Source organism: Podarcis bocagei (assembly GCF_964188305.1).
Source record: "Podarcis bocagei genome assembly, chromosome: 9".
NCBI classification, from domain to species: Eukaryota; Metazoa; Chordata; class Lepidosauria; order Squamata; family Lacertidae; genus Podarcis; species Podarcis bocagei.
In genome coordinates, this window is record NC_138134.1 from 27967303 (window position 1) to 27986681 (window position 19379).

The following is a 19379-nucleotide window of genomic DNA, read 5'->3' on the forward strand; positions in this document are numbered from 1 at the left end:
AGTAATGGTGACATGGGCCTGGACTTTTAGTATGGAACTCCCTTCAGGTGGCTAACAGACAAGTACTTTTGAGATTTTGGTGCCTATTGGAGAGGTTTTTATTCCAGTAGGCATGCAGAGAAGGAGAATCCCCACCTGGTCATTATCAACTCTGGAGCAATTTAATGATGATTTAATAGGCTTACATATTGAATTGAGATTTTATTATTGTTTGTTCCTTGCTTTTGAGGTTCTTTTCTGCAAATAAAGTGACTTTAAAAATCACCTTATTATTTTTTTTTATTAATACACCCATCAGTTAAGTATGAGGACCCATCAAAGGGGTAAACAACCCTCCTAGTTACCTCCATTGTACATTAATTCAACCTTTTGTGTAACTAATTTAAACTTTGTTGTTGTTTTCTTGCTAATTGTTTAAACTTTGTCATTTTTAGACAGTTGACAGGCCGAAGGATTGGTATAAGACGATGTTCAAGCAAATACACATGGTTCACAAGCCTGGTATGTCCAACTTCCTCTCCTTGCTGTATTTTCATACATCTTGCTGTTTTGCTGTCAGATAATAATATATGCCAGTGGTCATTCAATAATAAAATACCAGGGTCCAGTGGGCACTTTAAGCCAAATAAGTATATTCAATACAGCTGGTGCATTTTTCTGTGGGAAAACGTAAGGAATTTTCTAACAGAAATTAACATTTTTAAGAAGTACAGAAAAATAAGAGAGGTTACAATGAGTGTGTTAGGGAAACAAAGTAGCTCAGGGTTTTGTGTTCATCCCTTAGAATTAGCTTGGGAAGATTTTCATTGCTGTAATCCTGCCAAGGCAACAAATAAAATAAAGAGTTCTTCCTTTTTTTCTTTCTTTTATAAATTCAACAAAGTTAATGACAAAATGATCCTAGCCTAGGTATGGAATCATTTGGTTCTCCTCTTGGTTTAGTTATTGTAAAAGGATTCGCTTTGCGTAGTAAGTACTAAGAATAACATTTAATCCAAGAATAAAAGACAGTGACTGGTCCAGGGTCATGAAGCGAGTTTCATGGCTGAGCAGGGAACTGATCAAATAACAGTTAATTTATTGATTAACCAAGCAATCCTGGAGGAGCAAAGGGGAGAGGGAGCTAAATGATGGACGTGGCAGCCAAAATGGAAGCTGAGGGGAGCACTTTTGCTGGGCTTTTCAGCGCAGTGGATCACTATATTTTGTATCCACGCCCTCCCCGCCATCACCAAAAGCACTGGAGAAATTAGCTTCATCTGCATAGATGAAGAGCCTAAATTCAGTCCCTCACAGGGAAACAAAACATCTTTGCATCCAGTAGATCCATAGTTGATTTTGTTCCATTCTCATAATGCTCCACACTCTGGGGCCATAGGTTTGCTATCACAAGCAAGAACACCAAATGGGGGTAGCTTTCTATCCACCAAGCTTTCTGAGGGTACAGTAGGGAGCCTCCACAATCTTAGTCTATCCATCTCCACTAGCAAAGGACAGATACCTAGGCCTTTTCCTAATTACACCCCCTCTGCAAACAGGCAATACCAGGAGGTCAGGACTGCCCTCTTAATCTACATATACATTACAATGGCACCATCTTCAAAAAAAGCCTTTCCGGATGTGTGTGAAAGGTGATGCTGCCACCTGTTGCATTTGTAAATTCCTGTTCTAAAAATAATTAACATAAAACCCCCACTGCCAATTTATCAGGGCCATATTTAAGTTAATTAAATATTTGTTGTAGATTAACTAATGAATGAGCTAAATATTCCATAACTAACTGGAAGGGCCATTGCTCAGGGATAGAGCATATTGCTGTATTTGCATCTCAAGTGACAGAACAGCTATATGCGATCCAGGATTGGTAGCATATGAGATAGACTCCTGAAGTATAAAGGTGGCTACAATTTGCTTGCTTGTTTGTTTTACAGTATTTGGGATGGTAGAGCTGCCTTGCTGTTCTAAGCGGACCAGTGTTACACCACTATAACATTTATCTTTCTTTTTGTAGATGATGACACAGACATGTATAATACTGCCTATGCATATAATACTGGTAGGAATTATTCCTTCCCTTCATGAGTCTGTTCTCGTTAATTTTGGCGATTACCTAACCTTGTAGGCCCATCCTTCTTGTGCTTGTGTAACTGCAGTTTTTATTGTTGTGTTGTGGGATCTCAGTGTATTGTTGTCATTTCGTTATTTTCCTGACACCTGAATGATTGCGTGTGAATTCTTTTTCCAGCCAAATAACCCAAAATGTATTTTCAATGGTGACCTTCCAGTGCTTTGATTTTGTACTAATTTGGACAGATTCTGGCTTTGGGAACAGTTTCAAAGCAGAGCTTGATTACTAGCATAACCTCCATCAACATGCATTGGGGATGATAAAGGTAGTAGCTGAGTAGAATACTGCATTGTATGCATAAAACATGGGAACATGCATGCATAAAACATGGGAACAATCCAAAGTCATATATTTTTGTGTCTCATTAATTTTAATGAGTTAACAATGAAATAAATGAAATAAATTCTGCTCAGGGCTAAACTATACATTATGCTAAAGGAGCAGGTGGGCAATTGTTATATGAAGAAGGGAGGTTTACCCCACCCACCCATACTGTCACATTTGGGACAAAAATTGCCTGCTTTCTGGCCATGTGGCTAGGAAGCATAGGTAAAGCCCCCTGCACCTGTAATTAATTAAATCCAGAGCTGTATCTGCATGCTCTTCATTAAGTGTAATGTGTAGTTTGGCTCTCTGTTTCGTTTAATTTTCACTAGATCATCCCCTTTACCATGGGACAAAACATGAATCCAAAACTCAAGCTTCCACACTGTGCATTCCATTAAAGCTGTCTGCATGTTGCTTTTGCAACTGCTGGAAATTAAACTGAAATTGTCAATATAACAATAGAAAGTGACAGAACAGCGGTCGAAGGCTGCAAATTTCTGTAAAAATGTACATCAAGCCAAATAATTGTGAAAATATATCAGATGTACTTATTGATTAGAAAAGCCCTTTTAAAATGTGTTATACATATTTGCAAAAATTTGCAAAATGGTAATGCACCATAGGAAAAAATGCATTTTTAAAAATGCAACTTCCAATTCAAGTTCACATCACAATCTGCATAGATTCAATATTCACTTGCAAAAAAATTACATCTATGTGATCTGCTTGGGTGACTGTCCAGAACTAATGCTGATAAATATTATATTACTAACCAGAAATGCATTGTTACAAAATTAACAAAGGCATGCTTAAATTCAAGCATGTGTGTATTTCTTTTTCAGTTTTCTGCTAGCAAGCAACCACCAAGATAACAATGGCAGCCAGCAGTAAATTATCCCAACTGTGGCTATGCCTCAAGGCATTTCCAGATTTTAGAGAAATGTGAACAGAACCCTTTATCCATGTATCAAGTCCATCTAAGGCATGATAAACCACTTGCTTTGGACTGCAGAACTAGGGGTCCTGTCAAGTCATTGATATGGCCCTATACCTAGGTGGTGTGCTGCATTTCACTTGATGGTTTACAAGTTGTGCAAGCCATGCTTACCATGAATCAATACGGGGCTTCTGGTACCAAAAACACTTTTTTAAAATTGAACAATTGCCCAGAGGCACCCTTTTTATTAACTTTTAGGAGTATGTTGTTTGTCTCAACTTGATCTACTCTTTAGACCCTGGCTCCAGTTGATAGAGCTCAGGGTTCTAGTAAAAATCAAAGTAGATCCCTCAAGCCTGAAGTCTGCCCACTCCAGTCAAGACCAGTTGTTGAATTTAGTGGGCTTTACTTCCAATAAATGTGTTTAGGGACTGAAATGTTTGTCGTTACATACCCTTCTTCTCAAAGATAGGTCCACAAGTATCCTCTGTGTTGGGTATATGATGTGGAATCCAAGGTGACGGCGTACAAGTGGATGACTCTTTTGTTCTCATCCTGGGAGCCCTGCTCTTTGGAAATCTGCCCTTCTTGCTGCAGCCTTCCACACCACATGCTAGTCTGTTCTAGAGGATGCCCCAGTCTCTAGGAGCCGATGTTTAGGGGCACAGGTTGCTGCAGAGGAAAAGAAGAAGCAGGAAAATTCCATTCTGTAAACTCTATTCCATTCATGGAACTGAGGATATAAGCCAAGAAGAACTACCATTAAATTCACATTAATTTTTTAAAACCCATAATTGAATGTGGCATATATGTATCATATCAAGTGATCTTAATAGTTATATTTTGGCTTTTTTCTGTTTTGTCATTTTATTAGGTAACTTCAGCCCATCCTTTTCTGCTCAAGCACACCCTGCTGCAAGAACACAGACATACAGACCGCTGACGAAAAGTACTTCTGACAATGGCACGGAGGCCTTTAAGGTCTCGTCCCCTGTACCTCCACCACCCCCAGCACCACCAATTCGCCCACGGCAACGATCTGCACCAGAGAAGTAAGCCTTGCAGCCATTTTGTAGCAGTCAATCTAGAAGCAGCAAATTCCATGTGGCATAATGTGAGAGGCATTATTTCAGGCTCTTTTAATGTGTAAAGCACATAAGAAGTATTTTTATACTTGCTGCAAATGCTTTTACATAGAGTGTGCCTTGCTTCACCATAAATAACTTAACAATCTAAACTGCTCCACTCACACCACAAAGAGCTCATAACCCACCTACTCTCAGTAGCCAGAAACATCATAACCAGACACTGGAGAGACCTGTCAGGAGTAAGCATGGACCAAGGGTATCAAATAGTATGGGAAGCAGCCTTATTGGAAAAACTAACCAATATACTTAAACTCACACAGGGACAAATAGAAGACGACGCCTTCACCTCGGTATGGCTCCCCTTTATCACATACACAGCCCAACAAGACAACAAGAATCCCCCGACCGCATACGAATCAATCTGGCTTTGTTGTTGTTTAGTTGTTTAGTCGTGTCCAACTCTTCGTGACCCCATGGACCAGAGCACGCCAGGCACTCCTGTCTTCCACTGCCTCCCGCAGTTTGGTCAACCATCTCGTCCTCTGTCGTCCCCTTCTCCTTGTGCCTTCCATCTTTCCCAACATCAGGGTCTTTTCCAGGGAGTCTTCTCTTCTCATGAGGTGGCCAAATTATTGGAGCCTCAGCTTCATGATCTGTCCTTCCAGTGAGCACTCAGGGCTGATTTCCTTAAGAATGGATAGGTTTGATCTTCTTGCAGTCCATGGGACTCTCAAGAGTCTCCTCCAGCACCATAATTCAAAAGCATCAATTCTTCGGTGATCAGCCTTCTTTATGGTCCAGCTCTCACTTCCATACATCACTACTGGAAAAACCATAGCTTTTACTATATGGACCTTTGTTGGCAAGGTGATGTCTCTACTTTTTAAGATGCTGTTTAGGTTTGTCATTGCTTTTTCAATCTGGCTAGCCTGATTCAAAAATACACACTCACACATAAAAACAATTCTCACTACAGCCAGCCAAAGACAACCAACCACACCCTACGCCACACCCAACCTCTCTCACCACCAAGGAAATACAAGTGAATAGTAAGAGAACCCATACAAGTAACACTGACACAACCCCTCACACACACTAAGTAGAATAACCACCCCACCCCACTCGCCACTCCCCCTTTTTTCTTTTTCTTCTTCTTCTTCCTAATTGTTTAAACCAATTCATAAACCAAGAATTTACACAATAACCACTAATAATGAATCATATGTTGTAGATACTTTTCCACATTTATTATGCTATTTTTGTGATACACAAACGACATGAGGAAACTTGGTGTACTTGTTTGTATAACATTTTTCATGTTTATAAAAGCTGGTTAAAAAAAAAATCTAAACTGCTGCATTGCCTCTTGACTTTCAAATACCATAATGTCACTAATTATGCTATTGCGAAACACGGTTTTCCTTTCTATGAAATCTCTGCTTTTAGTGTCAGTTTTATTGTGATTTTACAAATGGCACATGGAGAAAGTAGGCTTGCAGTACCCACAATACATTTTTTTAAATATATGAATAGAGCTTGGTGGGAAAGATAATTTAATTCAGTTGTCAAATTTTATTTTATCTTAGAAATGAGTGGGACCCTCCTGACAGAAAAGTAGACACACGCAAATTCCGTTCAGAACCAAGGAGTATTTTTGAATACGAGCCAGGGAAGTCTTCTATCCTTGAACACGAGAGACCGGTAAGTGAAGTCAGTTTGTATTTAAACACGACAAATAGTTTAATGAGTTCATTTCTAGTCATAAAAGCTGACATAGTTTTAACAGATATCATTAAATGCTTTGAAAAGAAATGAAAAGCACTGAACTCTTTTTAAAGAGATTTGTTGTGGTGGTTGAAGAGTTCACATTTTGTGGCTGAAATGTCACAATTTTGGTTTGCTAGCCACATTTGACTACTTTGGATTTTTTAAAATGTTGGACTCAATCTGAAAAATCTTCTTGTTTAACTAGTCACATAGGTAAGCAGTCTTATAAGCCCCTAGTTGCAGAATGAATGTGGGGAGTTTGTCACCTTTGTAGCAATTTTACCAGCACATGTATAACATGAAAGTTGTTACACATTGGGGGGGGGGGGATCCTTGTTCCTAGGCACTCCAGAAAAAATAAATCCACAAATGTGTTTTCATTATTTATGCTTAATGAGGTCTTCACAAATGATGGCTCAATGCACACTAACTTGTGGCTAAATGTCTCTGTTGCATTTTTTAAGCTAGGGTTCATATAAAATTATTTAAAAGCATGTTTAATAAGGCTGATACTTGCAAAATCACCACTAATGTTCCCAGTAACTCTATGGCATACGTATTCTGCTCATTGATTTTTATTGCATATGTGTAGCCTTGGGGGAAGTGTGCTTTGCTCAAACGTACTAAAACACAATACTGTCCTTGCAAAAGTAACATCTTTTATACCTTTAGTGGACACAAAGGCAATATCTTTCTTCATTACCCAGGTGGTGGTCTAGCTCAGCTGGCTTTAACCAGACCAGTACAATTTATGTTGCCTAACTTGGATGCAGCAATTGTCTTTAAATACTCAGCATTTTTAGGGTTGATCTTTAGCATTCTAATATATCATTTTAGAAGTTGTAAATGATTTTATATTTCCACTGTTCAGGAATTAAAATACTGATTGATGTAGGTACCCAAATGCTGACTTTTACTTATGACATGTTACTTTGTGGCCATTGCTTTTGAAGCCGAATTTTATCATAGCAGTTATTTAGCATATAAACTGCACTGAACGGGTGTGTCTTAATATTTCCCTGTCTTATGGGTTAAACCAGTTAGGGGGTAGTTTCCAGTTTTTATTTCTCAAGTATGATTAATAATGAAGGTTTCAGTGAGAAAATAATAATAATAATAATAATAATAATAATAATAATAATAATAATAATAATAATAATAATAATAATAATAATTTATTATTTGTACCCCGCCCATCTGGCTGGGTTTCCCCAGCCACTCTGGGCGGCTTCCACAGAAACCAAAAAACACTAAAATATCATACATTAAAAGCTTCCCTGAATAGGGCCGCCTTAAGATGTCTTCTGAATGTCAGGTAGTTGTCCATCACCTTGACATCCAATGGGAGGGCATTCCACAGGGCGGGCGCCACCACCGAAAAGGCCCTCTGCCTGGTTCCCTGTAGCTTCGCTTCTCGTAATGAGGGAACCGCCAGAAGGCCCTCGGCGCTGGACCTCAGTGTCCGGGCAGAACGATGGGGGTGGAGATGCTCCTTCAGGTATACTGGGCCGAAGCCGTTTAGGGCTTTAAAGGTCAACACCAGCACTTTGAATTGTGCTCGGAAACGTACTGGGAGCCAATGTAGGTCTTTCAAGACCGGTGTTATGTGGTCTCGGCGGCCGCCCCCAGTCACCAGTCTAGCTGCCGCATTCTGGATTAGCTGTAGTTTCCGAGTCACCTTCAAAGGTAGCCCCACGTAGAGCGCATTGCAGTAGTCCAAGCGGGAGATAACTAGAGCATGCACCACTCTGGCCAGACAGTCCGCGGGCAGGTAGGGTCTCAGCCTGCGTACCAGGTGGAGTTGGTAGACAGCTGCCCTGGACACAGAATTGACCTGCGCCTCCATGGACAGCTGTGAGTCCAAGATGACTCCCAGGCTACGCACCTGGTCCTTCAGGGGCACAGTTACCCTATTCAGGACCAGGGAGTCCTCCACACCAGCCCGCCCCCTGTCCCCCAAAAACAGTACTTCTGTCTTGTCAGGATTCAACTTCAATCCATTAGCCGCCATCCATCCTCCAACCGCCTCCAGGCACTCACACAGGACCTTCACCGCCTTCACTGGTTCTGATTTGAAAGAAAGGTAGAGCTGGGTATCATCTGCATATTGATGGACACCCAGTCCAAACCCCCTGATGATCTCTCCCAGCGGCTTCATATAGATGTTAAAAAGCATGGGGGAGAGGACGGAACCCTGAGGCACCCCACAAGTGAGGGCCCAAGGGTCTGAACACTCATCCCCCACCACCACTTTCTGAACACGGCTCAGGAGGAAGGAGCGAAACCACTGTATAACAGTGCCCCCAGCTCCCAACCCCTCTAGACGGTCCAGAAGGATGTTATGGTTGATTGTATCAAAGGCCACTGAGAGATCCAGCAGAACTAGGAAACAACTCTCACCTTTGTCCCTAGCTCGCCGGAGATCATCAACCAGTGCGACCAAGGCAGTTTCAGTCCCATGATGAGGCCTGAACCCTGATTGGAAGGGATCCAAATGGTCCGCATCCTCCAGGCGTGCCTGGAGTTGTTCAGCAACCACACGCTCAATCACCTTGCCCAAGAATGGAAGATTTGAGACTGGGCGATAGTTGGCCATACTGGCCGGGTCTAAAGATGGTTTTTTAAGAAGCGGTTTAATGACCGCCTCTTTCAGCGGATCTGGGAATGTTCCCTCACAGAGGGAAGCATTCACCACCCCGCAGAGCCCATCGCCCAGCCCTTCCCGGCTTGCTTTTATTAGCCAGGATGGGCAAGGATCAAGGAGACAGGTGGTTGGTTTCACGCGTCCAAGCAGCCTGTCCACATCCTCGGGGGTAACGGATTGAAATTGATTCCATGCAACTTGACCAGACAGGGCTCTAGCACTCTCCCGCCCCGGCCCTGCTCCCACGGTGGTGTCTAGCTCCTTCCGAATATGAGTGATTTTATCTGCAAAAAACTTTGCAAAATCGTTGCAGGAGATCTTGGGGTCTTTACAAGGCCCCGGTGGTAAAGGTGGTTCCGTTAAATTGCGGACCACCTGAAAGAGCCTCCTGCTACTATTTTCTGCAGATGCAATAGAGGCGGTGAAGAAAGTCTTCTTCGCCGTCGCTATCGCCACTTGGTAGGCTCAACGTTGAGCTCTGACCTGTGTCCGGTCAGATTCGGAGTGAGTTTTCTGCCACCGACGCTCTAGCCGTCTCAGCGATATAGATTATTTGTCACAAATGCAATAACTTGTATCAGCATATGATGCATGATGAAATTTTATATACATGTGGGATAAGTGTAAATTGATATTTGGGAAGAATTAAAGTTAACATTGGCCAATTCCGACCAGCCAACATTCACAATAAGTGTACCATTCTTTTTTTTTAAAAAAAAGTGATGAATTAACTGTAATATCACATCTATTGAAACTTCTGAAGGCCAAGCATAAAAACCTGACCCTATATTGATTTAAGAAAATGTCTGTGCTTTGCCTCCCATGGACAGGCACACTGCAATCTGAAGGAAGTTGGGGTGAAATTATATGTTATGAGAAATACAAGATCACTGCTGAAAATTACCATACTTCTACTCTCTACAGTAACATGGAGAAATCAGTCAATTTCCAGTCTGTGTCAGTATTACATGTGCGCATTCATAAGTTCCATTTCTGCATTAATCATTGCACCCCAAACAGCCCATTTGGGGAGTTTCTGATGGAAATGGTAGAGCTGAGTGGAGGGAGCCTTCTGCCCTATCCAAATCCTCTCTAGGACAGCAGATTAGGGGTTTGGATTCCTCTCCTCTGCACCACTTCAGAAACATTTATAATTAAAACACTCTCAAATAACAATCCTTGTCTGGTATTCAACTTCTGCAATAGAAATATCATGGAGCAAAAAACCCACCCAATACAAATAACTCTGCATATTGAAATGTTTCACAAATGCACCCTTGTTTAGTACAGTGGAACCTCGGCTCCTGAACGCCTTGGGAGCTGAACTTTCTGGCTCTGGAACGAACAAAAACCAGAAGTAATTGTTCAGTTTTTGAACGTCCTTTGGAAGCCAAATACCCGGCGCGGCTTCCACAGCTTCTAATTGACTGCAGGAAGCTGCTGCGGCCAATCAGAAGCCCTGCCTTGGTCCCCGAACTGTTTCGGGAATCAAACAGACTCCCAGAACAGATTAAGATTGGGAACCAAGGTTCCACTGTAATGCCTAGCAAATCCTAAATTAATTCACTTTATTTTTTACCAGATTTCCCCCTTGGAATAAAGCTTTAGTTATGTGAGATTCATCATTGATGCAATCTAAATATAACCATCTCCCCCAACCCTGCTTGTGCTTGTAGCTGGCACTGATTGCCAAGGACTCCATTTCACGTTGTGACAAATTGAGTAAGTTTGTTGCTAAATGTTCAAAGGGAGCTGCAAAATGCTAAATGTTTCAAAGAACTTTGGGGGTCTGGATCTTAAACGGTAGCTGTGGTGTTCTGACAATCGCTTCCTTTTGAACAGACGCTAAATCAATTAGCACAGAGCCAAGTTGTTAATGTAACATTAATTTTGAAGTCTTCACTGTACAACTGATGTTAATTGTAAAACAGTTCATTTGCATAAAGTAATAGGCAATGCCTTTTTGTGTCAGAGCTGCAAAATTTGTGGACAAAAGAAATGCAATCTACAGAGTGCACTATAATTGGGACTTTGCCTTTTTATAGCATGCTCATGAAGTGGGAAATTAATTCCCATTACCTGGGGCTGTAACGCGAATTGAAATCTAATATGGAGCGAATGGGCATAAATATATATGTGTGTGTGTTTGTGTGTGTGTGAGAGAGAGAGAGGGGGGGGGGGACTATTTTCTGGCCCAGAAAGCAAAAGAATGTGGTTTTGCACTTTAGGGATATCACTTGTGTTCACATCATGAATTCACCCACATTGCTTTCACAACTGGATCTTAGAATCATAGTATTAAAGGCTCCAGATTTGCTTCCTTGATGTATGGTTGGCACCTCCTTCTCTAGAAAGCCTCCTGTGCTTTTAACTGCTTATGACAGGAAGACCTTTAACAGGTGCAACTTCTAGCATAGCAGAAGTTTTGTGTGTTGAAATTCTTTTGGTCACACAGCTGTTAAAGTTGCCCGAACCTTGCTAGAAAAGAAAATGGGAGCGTACCCTGCTCTTTGGTGGTAATAATAATAAGTACTAATAATGTTGACCAGAGGAAAAAATGCAGTTGTTCTTAGCCATGGTTAGTAACAACAAGCCAACTTCAAGCAATCATTTGTGAAGATGGCTTGTTTTCACTAACCATAGTCAAATTTAAGCATGTTTAGGATTCAGACAACATGCTAAATAGTGGTTAAGTGGGGGAGGGAAGAGGAGGGGAGCACAAGCCAGAGGGAGGCCACATTCATTCTCATAAGGGCCGATTTTCACCAGTTTCACCATTTTGCTACATCAAATATCAGTGCTTTTTGCAAAACACATGGCCCCTGTAGGCATAGGTTATAGAGGTTTTGCTTCAAGGGCCTGTTGAATGCTAGCTATTTGGAAACCACATAACTGCCCATGATGCCAATGTAACATTAGCAGCCCTGGATACTTAAATGCATCACAGACTTGTTTTTTCATTGTTTTTTCAATTGCTGAGTTCCTCCAAAAAGATAACAGAAGAGGGAAAGAAAGGCACCAAACACAGGATCAAAAGGGGAGGAGACTTCAAAAGCATACAGAAAATAATGCGGTGCTCAATGCATTTATTCCTCTCTTTCAGAAAGGGACCAAAACTGCATTTTGAAGTATCTCAAAAAGCAGGGAAAGGCATGGTATGGAATAGATTGAAATCAGGGTTGACCCTGAGGAAGAATAGTTATATTAAAAATGTGTTGGGTAATAAATTATCTTCTGAACAGCTTTTGAGAGCTCCTGTCTTATCATTCCTCTAGCAAGCTAAACCCCAATTCCTCCGCTTTCCAAGAGCTCTGCTGCTTTCCTCTGTTTATGGAGAAAAATGTTAGCAGTCAAAGCCAGGAGGTACACAGTATTCCTTGTGCTCATATGTTTTTACTCTTCAGAATGTATATTATTTTTAGCAGTAGCTTTAGAAATATGTACTTAGAAATAATACCAAAAAATATGTATTTGATCCTAAAAGGCGCTTTGTATCAAACAGGTGTGCTATTTCAAACGTCTCAAAACAGAAGTTGAAAGTTCTACATTTTAGTATGCCATGTGTCAAAATCTATAGGTATTTATTTTGCAAAATTTATACACTGCCTGCCTGTTTGTAAAAACAACAATGACCTCAAAGCAGTTTACCAAAAGATAAAATCAATAAAAAATACAATACTTTAAAACATATAAAAAGTTAAAATACCAAAACATGTTTAAAACTCACACCAACATATTTACAGCCTCTGGGTAAGCTTGCCTAAACAAGAATGTTTTTACCTGGCATCATAGGTGTGATGATGCTTATCCTTCATCTTGAGTTAGAGGCTCTTAAGACAACTCAGAGTTTGACTATTATAGAAAGCCCCTCCCCTCCAAAACAAACAAACCCTGCAGCCATCTGTGCTGGGGTTGTGGCACAGGAAGTAGAGGCAACACCACCTGCCTTCCTCTCTACTTCCTGGCTACTGTCAACAGCAGTGCATGATGCCTGGGAAACTGGAACACCACAACAAGATGGGAAGGGAAGTCATGGGAGAGTAGAGCCACTTTGAGAGTAGAGAGGCATATAATCTCTTTACTCGGGATCCCCTGTATCTTGTGAGATTTGGAGGCAAAAATACAGGGAGGCCTATATAAGGCCTTATCACATGTGGTTTGGCCTCAGTTGACTAGAGATTCCAGGCAAGCAGTCTGCAAACATAGATAGGCGCACTGCTCAACAGAACAAGCTGAAGCTGCTATTTACCACATAACCATATTGATGGTACTCCTGGCTCAGATCCCCTCCCCAATGCTTTAAATAATATGTGGGAGATCCAACTGAGGACCTCTCTCAGTGCCCAGGCTAGTTTGGTCCCAAGTCCAGGGTAAAAAAGAGCAGCAAATACATTTTTAAAGATGTCATATTGATACCCTGGCAAAGTGCTATTCCTCAATTAGCATTACAGCTTTGCTTTATTCAGTATGTCAGAAAGCAGCATTCATGGCCTCATGGATATCTGTCATTTCATCAAAGGAAGGCTATCAAATTATTACAAGGAACTGCCCACCCAAGAGGCCCATATTACACAGGGTTGGGTGTGCAATTCATAATTGACAGACATTTTTCTATGTTGGGTTTGTCACATCATTGATTGAAAAGTATCAATTACTTGGAGGAGAAATAGAGCTGTTTTGGGGGGCAGCCCTTGTTTTGTTGAGCCCTTTCAGTTATTTCTGAGTCTGCTTTTGGCTCTCAAGGTGCTTATATTCCATGTTCTCTGTCAAAATAACTCAGTAAGGCTTACAACTAGTGCAGTTTTATGAAATTCTGCAAGAAAAAATAAAATCTAAAATGAGACATCACTGAAACAGCTCAGCAACATGAGTGCTGCATCAAAAATAACTCTAAATGTTTTTCAATAATGAATGTTAGATCATACATGTCCATCCCTGAAATATATTTAGAGCACTTTTCCCTTTAAAACAAATTATGATTTTTCCCAACATCTGTTTGTATGCATGTTGCATGCATGAGTACAGTTGTGAAAATTCTGCATTTTTTAAGAAGAAAACTCCATACCTTCAACTGACAGTTTGTAGTCCTCCCCCAAAAGCATATAAAGAGAGGAGGCATGTGTAAATTAGTACCAGGACAAAAAGTGGAGATATGTATCCAGGGCTCTATTTTTGATTGAGACCTCAGTTGCCTCTTTATTTATGCACACACAACATCTTACATTTTGACAGTGCAGATCAAGTAACACAATTTTTTACTGTCCTGCTTACACACATAGCTGTATGGAGTTGCTGTATTACTTTTTTGGGGGGACAGCTTTTTAAACATGTATAGTGTATAGCAGGGGTAGGCAACCTAAGACCTGTGGGCCAGATGCAGCCCAATCACCTTCCAAATCCAGCCTATGGGCAGTCCAGGAATTAGCATGTTTTTACATGAGTAGAATGTGTACTTTTATTTAAAATGCATCTCTGGGTGATTTGTGGGGCATAGGAATTTGTTCTCTTTCTCTGTCTTCAAAATATAGTCTGGCACACCACATGGTCTGAGGAATGGTGGACCAGCCCACAGCTGAAAATGTTTGCTGACCCCTGGTGTATGGGCTTACCTTATTACAAAAATCAGAAACCTAACATTCGCTCACTAGCCTGTTATCAGGCTCTGGTGGGTTACCAGGATTCTGAATAGATGTTGTGCCAGTTGGCAAGTTAACAAACCAGTTGAGCAAGCCTATTTCACAGAATCAGAATTATAGAGTTGGAAGGGATCCCAACGGCATCTAGTCCAACCCCCTGCAGTGCATCAACAGCAGCTAAGGAATCCCTGACAGATGACCATCCAGCTTCTATTTAAAAACCTCCAATGGAGAGTCCATTGGAGTAGTCCTTTTGAAGTAGTCCATTCCCCTGTCAAACAGCTCTTACTGTCAAAAAGTTATTCCTAATGTTTAGTCAGAATATCCATTCTTCTAATTTGAATTCATTGGTCCAAAGTCTATGCTCTGGAGCAGCAGAAACAAGCTTGCTCCATCATCCATATGATAGCCCTTCAGATATATTTGAAGATGGCTATCATATCACATCTCAATCATCTCTTCTCCAGTCCCTTTGGGTTCCATCAGTCAACCAGCTGCAGTTGTACACAATGTTAGATTGTGTCAAAAGCTTATCTACATGTAAGTCTAGATATAGGACATTCTCCATAAATTTCTCTAGCAGATCATTTTAGCCATAATAACCAAATGGAGTCTCCATATTCAGAAACCTTTGAGCTAGATGCCTTCCTATATCCATGCCCTCCCCCCCCCCCAAAAAAAATACATTTGACTCAGTTCAGATGGAATGATCTCAATCTGATAAATTATGGTTTGTTGGACCATATGCCACAGTGCTTCCTTCCTATCTTAGTGCAAGACTTCCAGAGTTTCCTGTTATATCCAGTTTCCTATATACATATAAACCAGTAAACAGTGCTTTAAACAAGGGCTGCAGTCCTCTTGTTTGTGAACTGGTGCAATCTGTGGTTAGCAATTTTCGGTAGCCTTAACCACAGTTCTCTGATTTTTATGTAAGGAGTTCTGGAAACCTTGCATCAAGTCATTCAGGAGAGAGAGAGAGAGGAAGGAAGGAAGGAAGGAAGGAAGGAAGGAAGGAAGGAAGGAAGGAAGGACACTGCTCTTTCTCAGACTGATAAACCACATTTTATCTGACCAAGAATATTGTACTTGAACCAAGCTTTTCAATTAATCATGGAACAAAAATTGGAGACAGAAAGTAATCAGCTTTGTGCATGGTAGTTATCCATCATCTTTATGAGTAAACACAGAAAAATAAACATAGAAAAGTGCTACAAAGCCAGAAATGTTAGCATTTGACTACTGAAGAGGATGGTATGGCATGGTGAATGAAAGAGGGGAATCCTGGGGATGCTTACTCTAACACTAATGCATTTACTGTTGCACAGCTAACACAAATTGTGATGTTCAGCTGGTGGAAACTAATAGCATCTGAGCTTACAAGCTGGCACTCTGAGCAGTATGTAAGTTCAGGGCATTTGTTCTGTGGATCTGAAAAAAACCTAAAGGTATGTCAGGAGTGGCAATTTCTGAATTTGTGTGTACGAAATTTACTTTAAATATTTTATCTCATCTTTGATTCCATACTGTCTCGTGGTGACTAATTTAAAAATGTAACTCATAAAGAAATTATAACTAACAAAAAACAGCAGCCACCAAAGTAGCAGATAAAAAGAATTGTGCCATGGCAAAAAGGAAGATGCTCAGCAGTGGTGTCAAAAGGAAAATCACTTGTTCTTCTTGTGTTCACCTAATTCCCCCACTTGGAATATAGGATGTTAGATGTTATTTGAGACTCCTGCTGCTTCTGATGGGAATAATTTTGCTAAAGACTTGTCCTGAAAGGTGAAGCTGGGGCTGTACAATTGCAAAAGGCTCTGAGCAGAAATTCTTGTTTCTTGCTGCCCTCTACAGCACAATAGGTGAATCAAAAGGATGTGTCCCATGATGACTGTGGGGAAAAGGCTGCTTTATTTGACTATGTATTGATGATGCTCTAAAAAGTTGTTCATCACTTTAAAGAGTGCACACTAAAGACAGACCCTCATGGAAGCACCCAATCAGCTGTGGCTGCCTTCTTCACAAACCATCACCACTGGGGGTAAATCAGTGTGCTGAATGAATATCAAATTGCCAGGAAAATAAAAAATAATAACATATATTTTATTATCTCATTCATATACCGCCCTTCCTCCAAGGATGTGGCCCATCCTTCCTTTATTTTTTTTATTCTCGAAACAACATAGGAAATTAGTTGAGAGGAAGTGGTCAAAGGTCACCCAGTGAGCTTTATGGGTGAAAGGGGGGTTGAACTAGGTCATCTCACTCCAAATTCAACACTCTCTAACTACTTCATCATGATTATTCAGACACCTGATTATTTATTGAAAGGAGACATGGGAATGGGTGGCTACATTTATTCTCCCATCCTTGAAAAGTCATACATGCTGTCTAAAATTGACAGCACTAGCTGCCTGTCTGGCCAAGTACCTTGAACTCACCCTAGATGCTGTCTATGGCTCCCATCTCCCCAAATAACCTTTTTCTTCAAGTGTCAGGTAGTGATGCGAAACATTTCACACACAGAGACGCACCTGTCAGTACTATATGAGTAGTTTATTTTATAATGGCTGAAGGAGGAGGTTGTGCTGTCATCATCCTGCATACTACTTCAGAGTGCTTGACTTCAAAATGCAAAATTAACTTGTTTTCCCTGGGTTGTCCAAATTCTGCCCCAAAACATGTGCATTTACCTATCATTGAGAGTTACATAGATGCTGAAAAAGAAAGCATATATACTGCATCCCCGAATGCAACCAAACATGCTTCTATTTGTTGTATAATAGTGCTTTTTTTAAAAAAAAGAAACAGCGGCACAAAGTAATCTGATGTAATCTTCTTAAAAACCCATCATATTTTCTGTATTGTGTGTACACATCAATCCTTTGGAGGAGAAGCTGAAAAGGAGGAGTTCAAACCACCACAGTGTGACAACTCTCAAATCAAATCTCACTTCACCATGAAGTCCCCTCCATCCTTTTGTTTTTGTTTCACTCTTTCTTTCCTATTATTTGTGTTAATGTCTGTGTGTCATCAGTGTGCCATGTCATTTCCAACACTTTGATCAGTGTGTGCCTTTTCCTTCCCTTTCTCCTTCACAATTCTTCCAGATGGGTCGCATAAACCCAGATGACATAGATTTAGAAAATGAACCCTGGTATAAATTCTTTTCTGAGCTGGAGTTTGGACGCCCGGTAAGTGAGGCTAGAATATCAATAGATAAACTTTAGGAAATAAGATGCAGTTTACACTTTTCCAGATCAAATTGCCTAGATTCCAGACATGCTTCAGTGACTTAAAAAAGGAATAATAGATGCACACCGTCAAAGGTCTCGTGTGTTAGATATTGTGGTTGTGGTATATACATTTGGAATGTTTGAAGAAAATCCACTAAAGCTCAGAGAATGTTTCATAAGAATGGCTCACCAAACTGAACTTCCTTTAATAGTTTTTCCTGAGCCCTTTACTATTGAAAACACAGATGATCACTAATTTGGAGTACTGATTCCTGAGACTAATATCTAAAAGCAATTTTAAATGACAAGAAAAACATAGTATGTTATACTTTTTATTAAAGTTTTACTATGCTTGTTTAGATTTAATAATTAAATTGATCATTACTCTAATTTAGACCCTAAGAGATCTTCTGTTATAGTTGCAGAAACACAAAATCAGTGATAATGAAATAAGTAGAGAAAGAGACCACCATCTTCCACACTGCACCACAATATTAACAGAAATGCCAAATACAGAGAATGAGTATGTCTGGGTCTTTACCTTAGTCTGGTAGGTGATGATTAGTGTAGTTTGTATCAGAATTCAAAGAGAAAATTACCCAAGCATCCCTAGCTGTTCATTCAAGTCCAACAAAATGAATGAAGGTGGAAGGGAGAGAAGCAGAACTTTGGTTATTTGCACCCCAGAACACTTTTCCCTCACCCTAAAAATCAGCAGAGATCTAAATAGGATCTGGTGATATATTTGAATGGTTTTTCTTGACATTTGTTTGTCTTGTAAGAATTAAGGCAGCTGATTTTAAACTAGGCAAGGGTTTAATAAGATGGTTGTATACTTTCTGTTGCACATTTTCCACATTCACTATTCCCCACATTTTTGTTATGTTTGTGCCACTCTTGTAATCTGTCCACACTCAGTTTCTAACTATGTTCACCTTCTCCACATGTTCCATTCCTTGCTGCCATTGATTCTCCTCCATTTCATCTCGCAATTCTGCTAAAATGATGCAGCCTCCTAAAAAGCTTTTGGATTATGTTCAAGACAATCCTCCAGGTCTTTCCAATGAGGTAAATTAAGCATGTTTCTTCTATCAATGATTAAAACTCGGGAACTGCATACATCATGAGTTCTCTTTCGCTTGGTTTCTATGTAGTGCTCATAGACACAACACCCTATAAACAGGCCTTCTAATTAAGTACAATTATAACTCGGTTTCTTTCTAGCATCAGTGGAGGGTCCCTCATACGGGCAATGGGGCAGCACACTGCACTCTCCTGTCCTGACTTGTACGTACAAGACATACTTGCTTCTCCACAAAGGTCCATTCTGACTGCTGCACATGCTCACTGCTCTTCTTCTGATCTGTTCTGTGTCTTGCCGCCGCCACTGTGCCTTCTCCTCTTTCTCTCAAGGGAAAGAAGAAACTAGGTGTTGTTCTTCAGTGTGAAATTGCCTTAAGCAGGATGTCCAGGTCCAGTGCTCTGCTTATTTACCCTGGAATTTCTGGGGTTTACACAGTGGACACAAATCAGGACACAGGGGTTGGAGTTTTGGTGGATTGTTGTTGCTGGTGGCTGCTCCCAGCAAGTCATGTTGCCTAGGAGCACAGCTAGGC

The 19379-nt window shown here is 40.6% G+C and overlaps 1 protein-coding gene and 1 long non-coding RNA gene across 49 annotated transcripts in view; one reads left to right on the top strand and one right to left on the bottom strand.

The window, feature by feature from the left end:
• SORBS2 (sorbin and SH3 domain containing 2) overlaps positions 1–19379 on the top strand; it is a gene marked incomplete at its 3' end in the record, with an annotated part of 184846 nt that overhangs the window by 131177 nt on the left and 34290 nt on the right. For 32 of the 41 annotated variants that reach the window (XR_014011708.1, XR_014011709.1, XR_014011710.1 and 29 more), the window contains 6 exons: positions 435–501; positions 2012–2056; positions 4267–4444; positions 6067–6181; positions 17638–17721; positions 18775–18831. Coding sequence is in view for 20 of the 41 variants with exons in the window: in XM_081208605.1 (XP_081064731.1) it covers positions 435–501; positions 2012–2056; positions 4267–4444; positions 6067–6181; positions 17638–17721; positions 18775–18831 (546 nt within the window). The remainder of the gene's footprint in view (positions 1–434; positions 502–2011; positions 2057–4266; positions 4445–6066; positions 6182–17637; positions 17722–18774; positions 18832–19379) is intronic. The other 9 variants (XR_014011716.1, XM_081208614.1, XM_081208617.1 and 6 more) reach the window with 3 other exon arrangements.
• The window catches only part of LOC308595167, a 109646-nt gene that overhangs the window by 13470 nt on the left and 76797 nt on the right, over positions 1–19379 (bottom strand). For 6 of the 8 annotated variants that reach the window (XR_014011824.1, XR_014011825.1, XR_014011828.1 and 3 more), the window contains one exon: positions 3847–4064. This is a non-coding gene — a long non-coding RNA (uncharacterized lncRNA). Of the gene's footprint in view, positions 1–3846; positions 4065–4796; positions 5304–17061; positions 17245–17953; positions 18049–19379 lie in introns of all 8 variants that reach the window. The other 2 variants (XR_014011827.1, XR_014011826.1) reach the window with 2 other exon arrangements.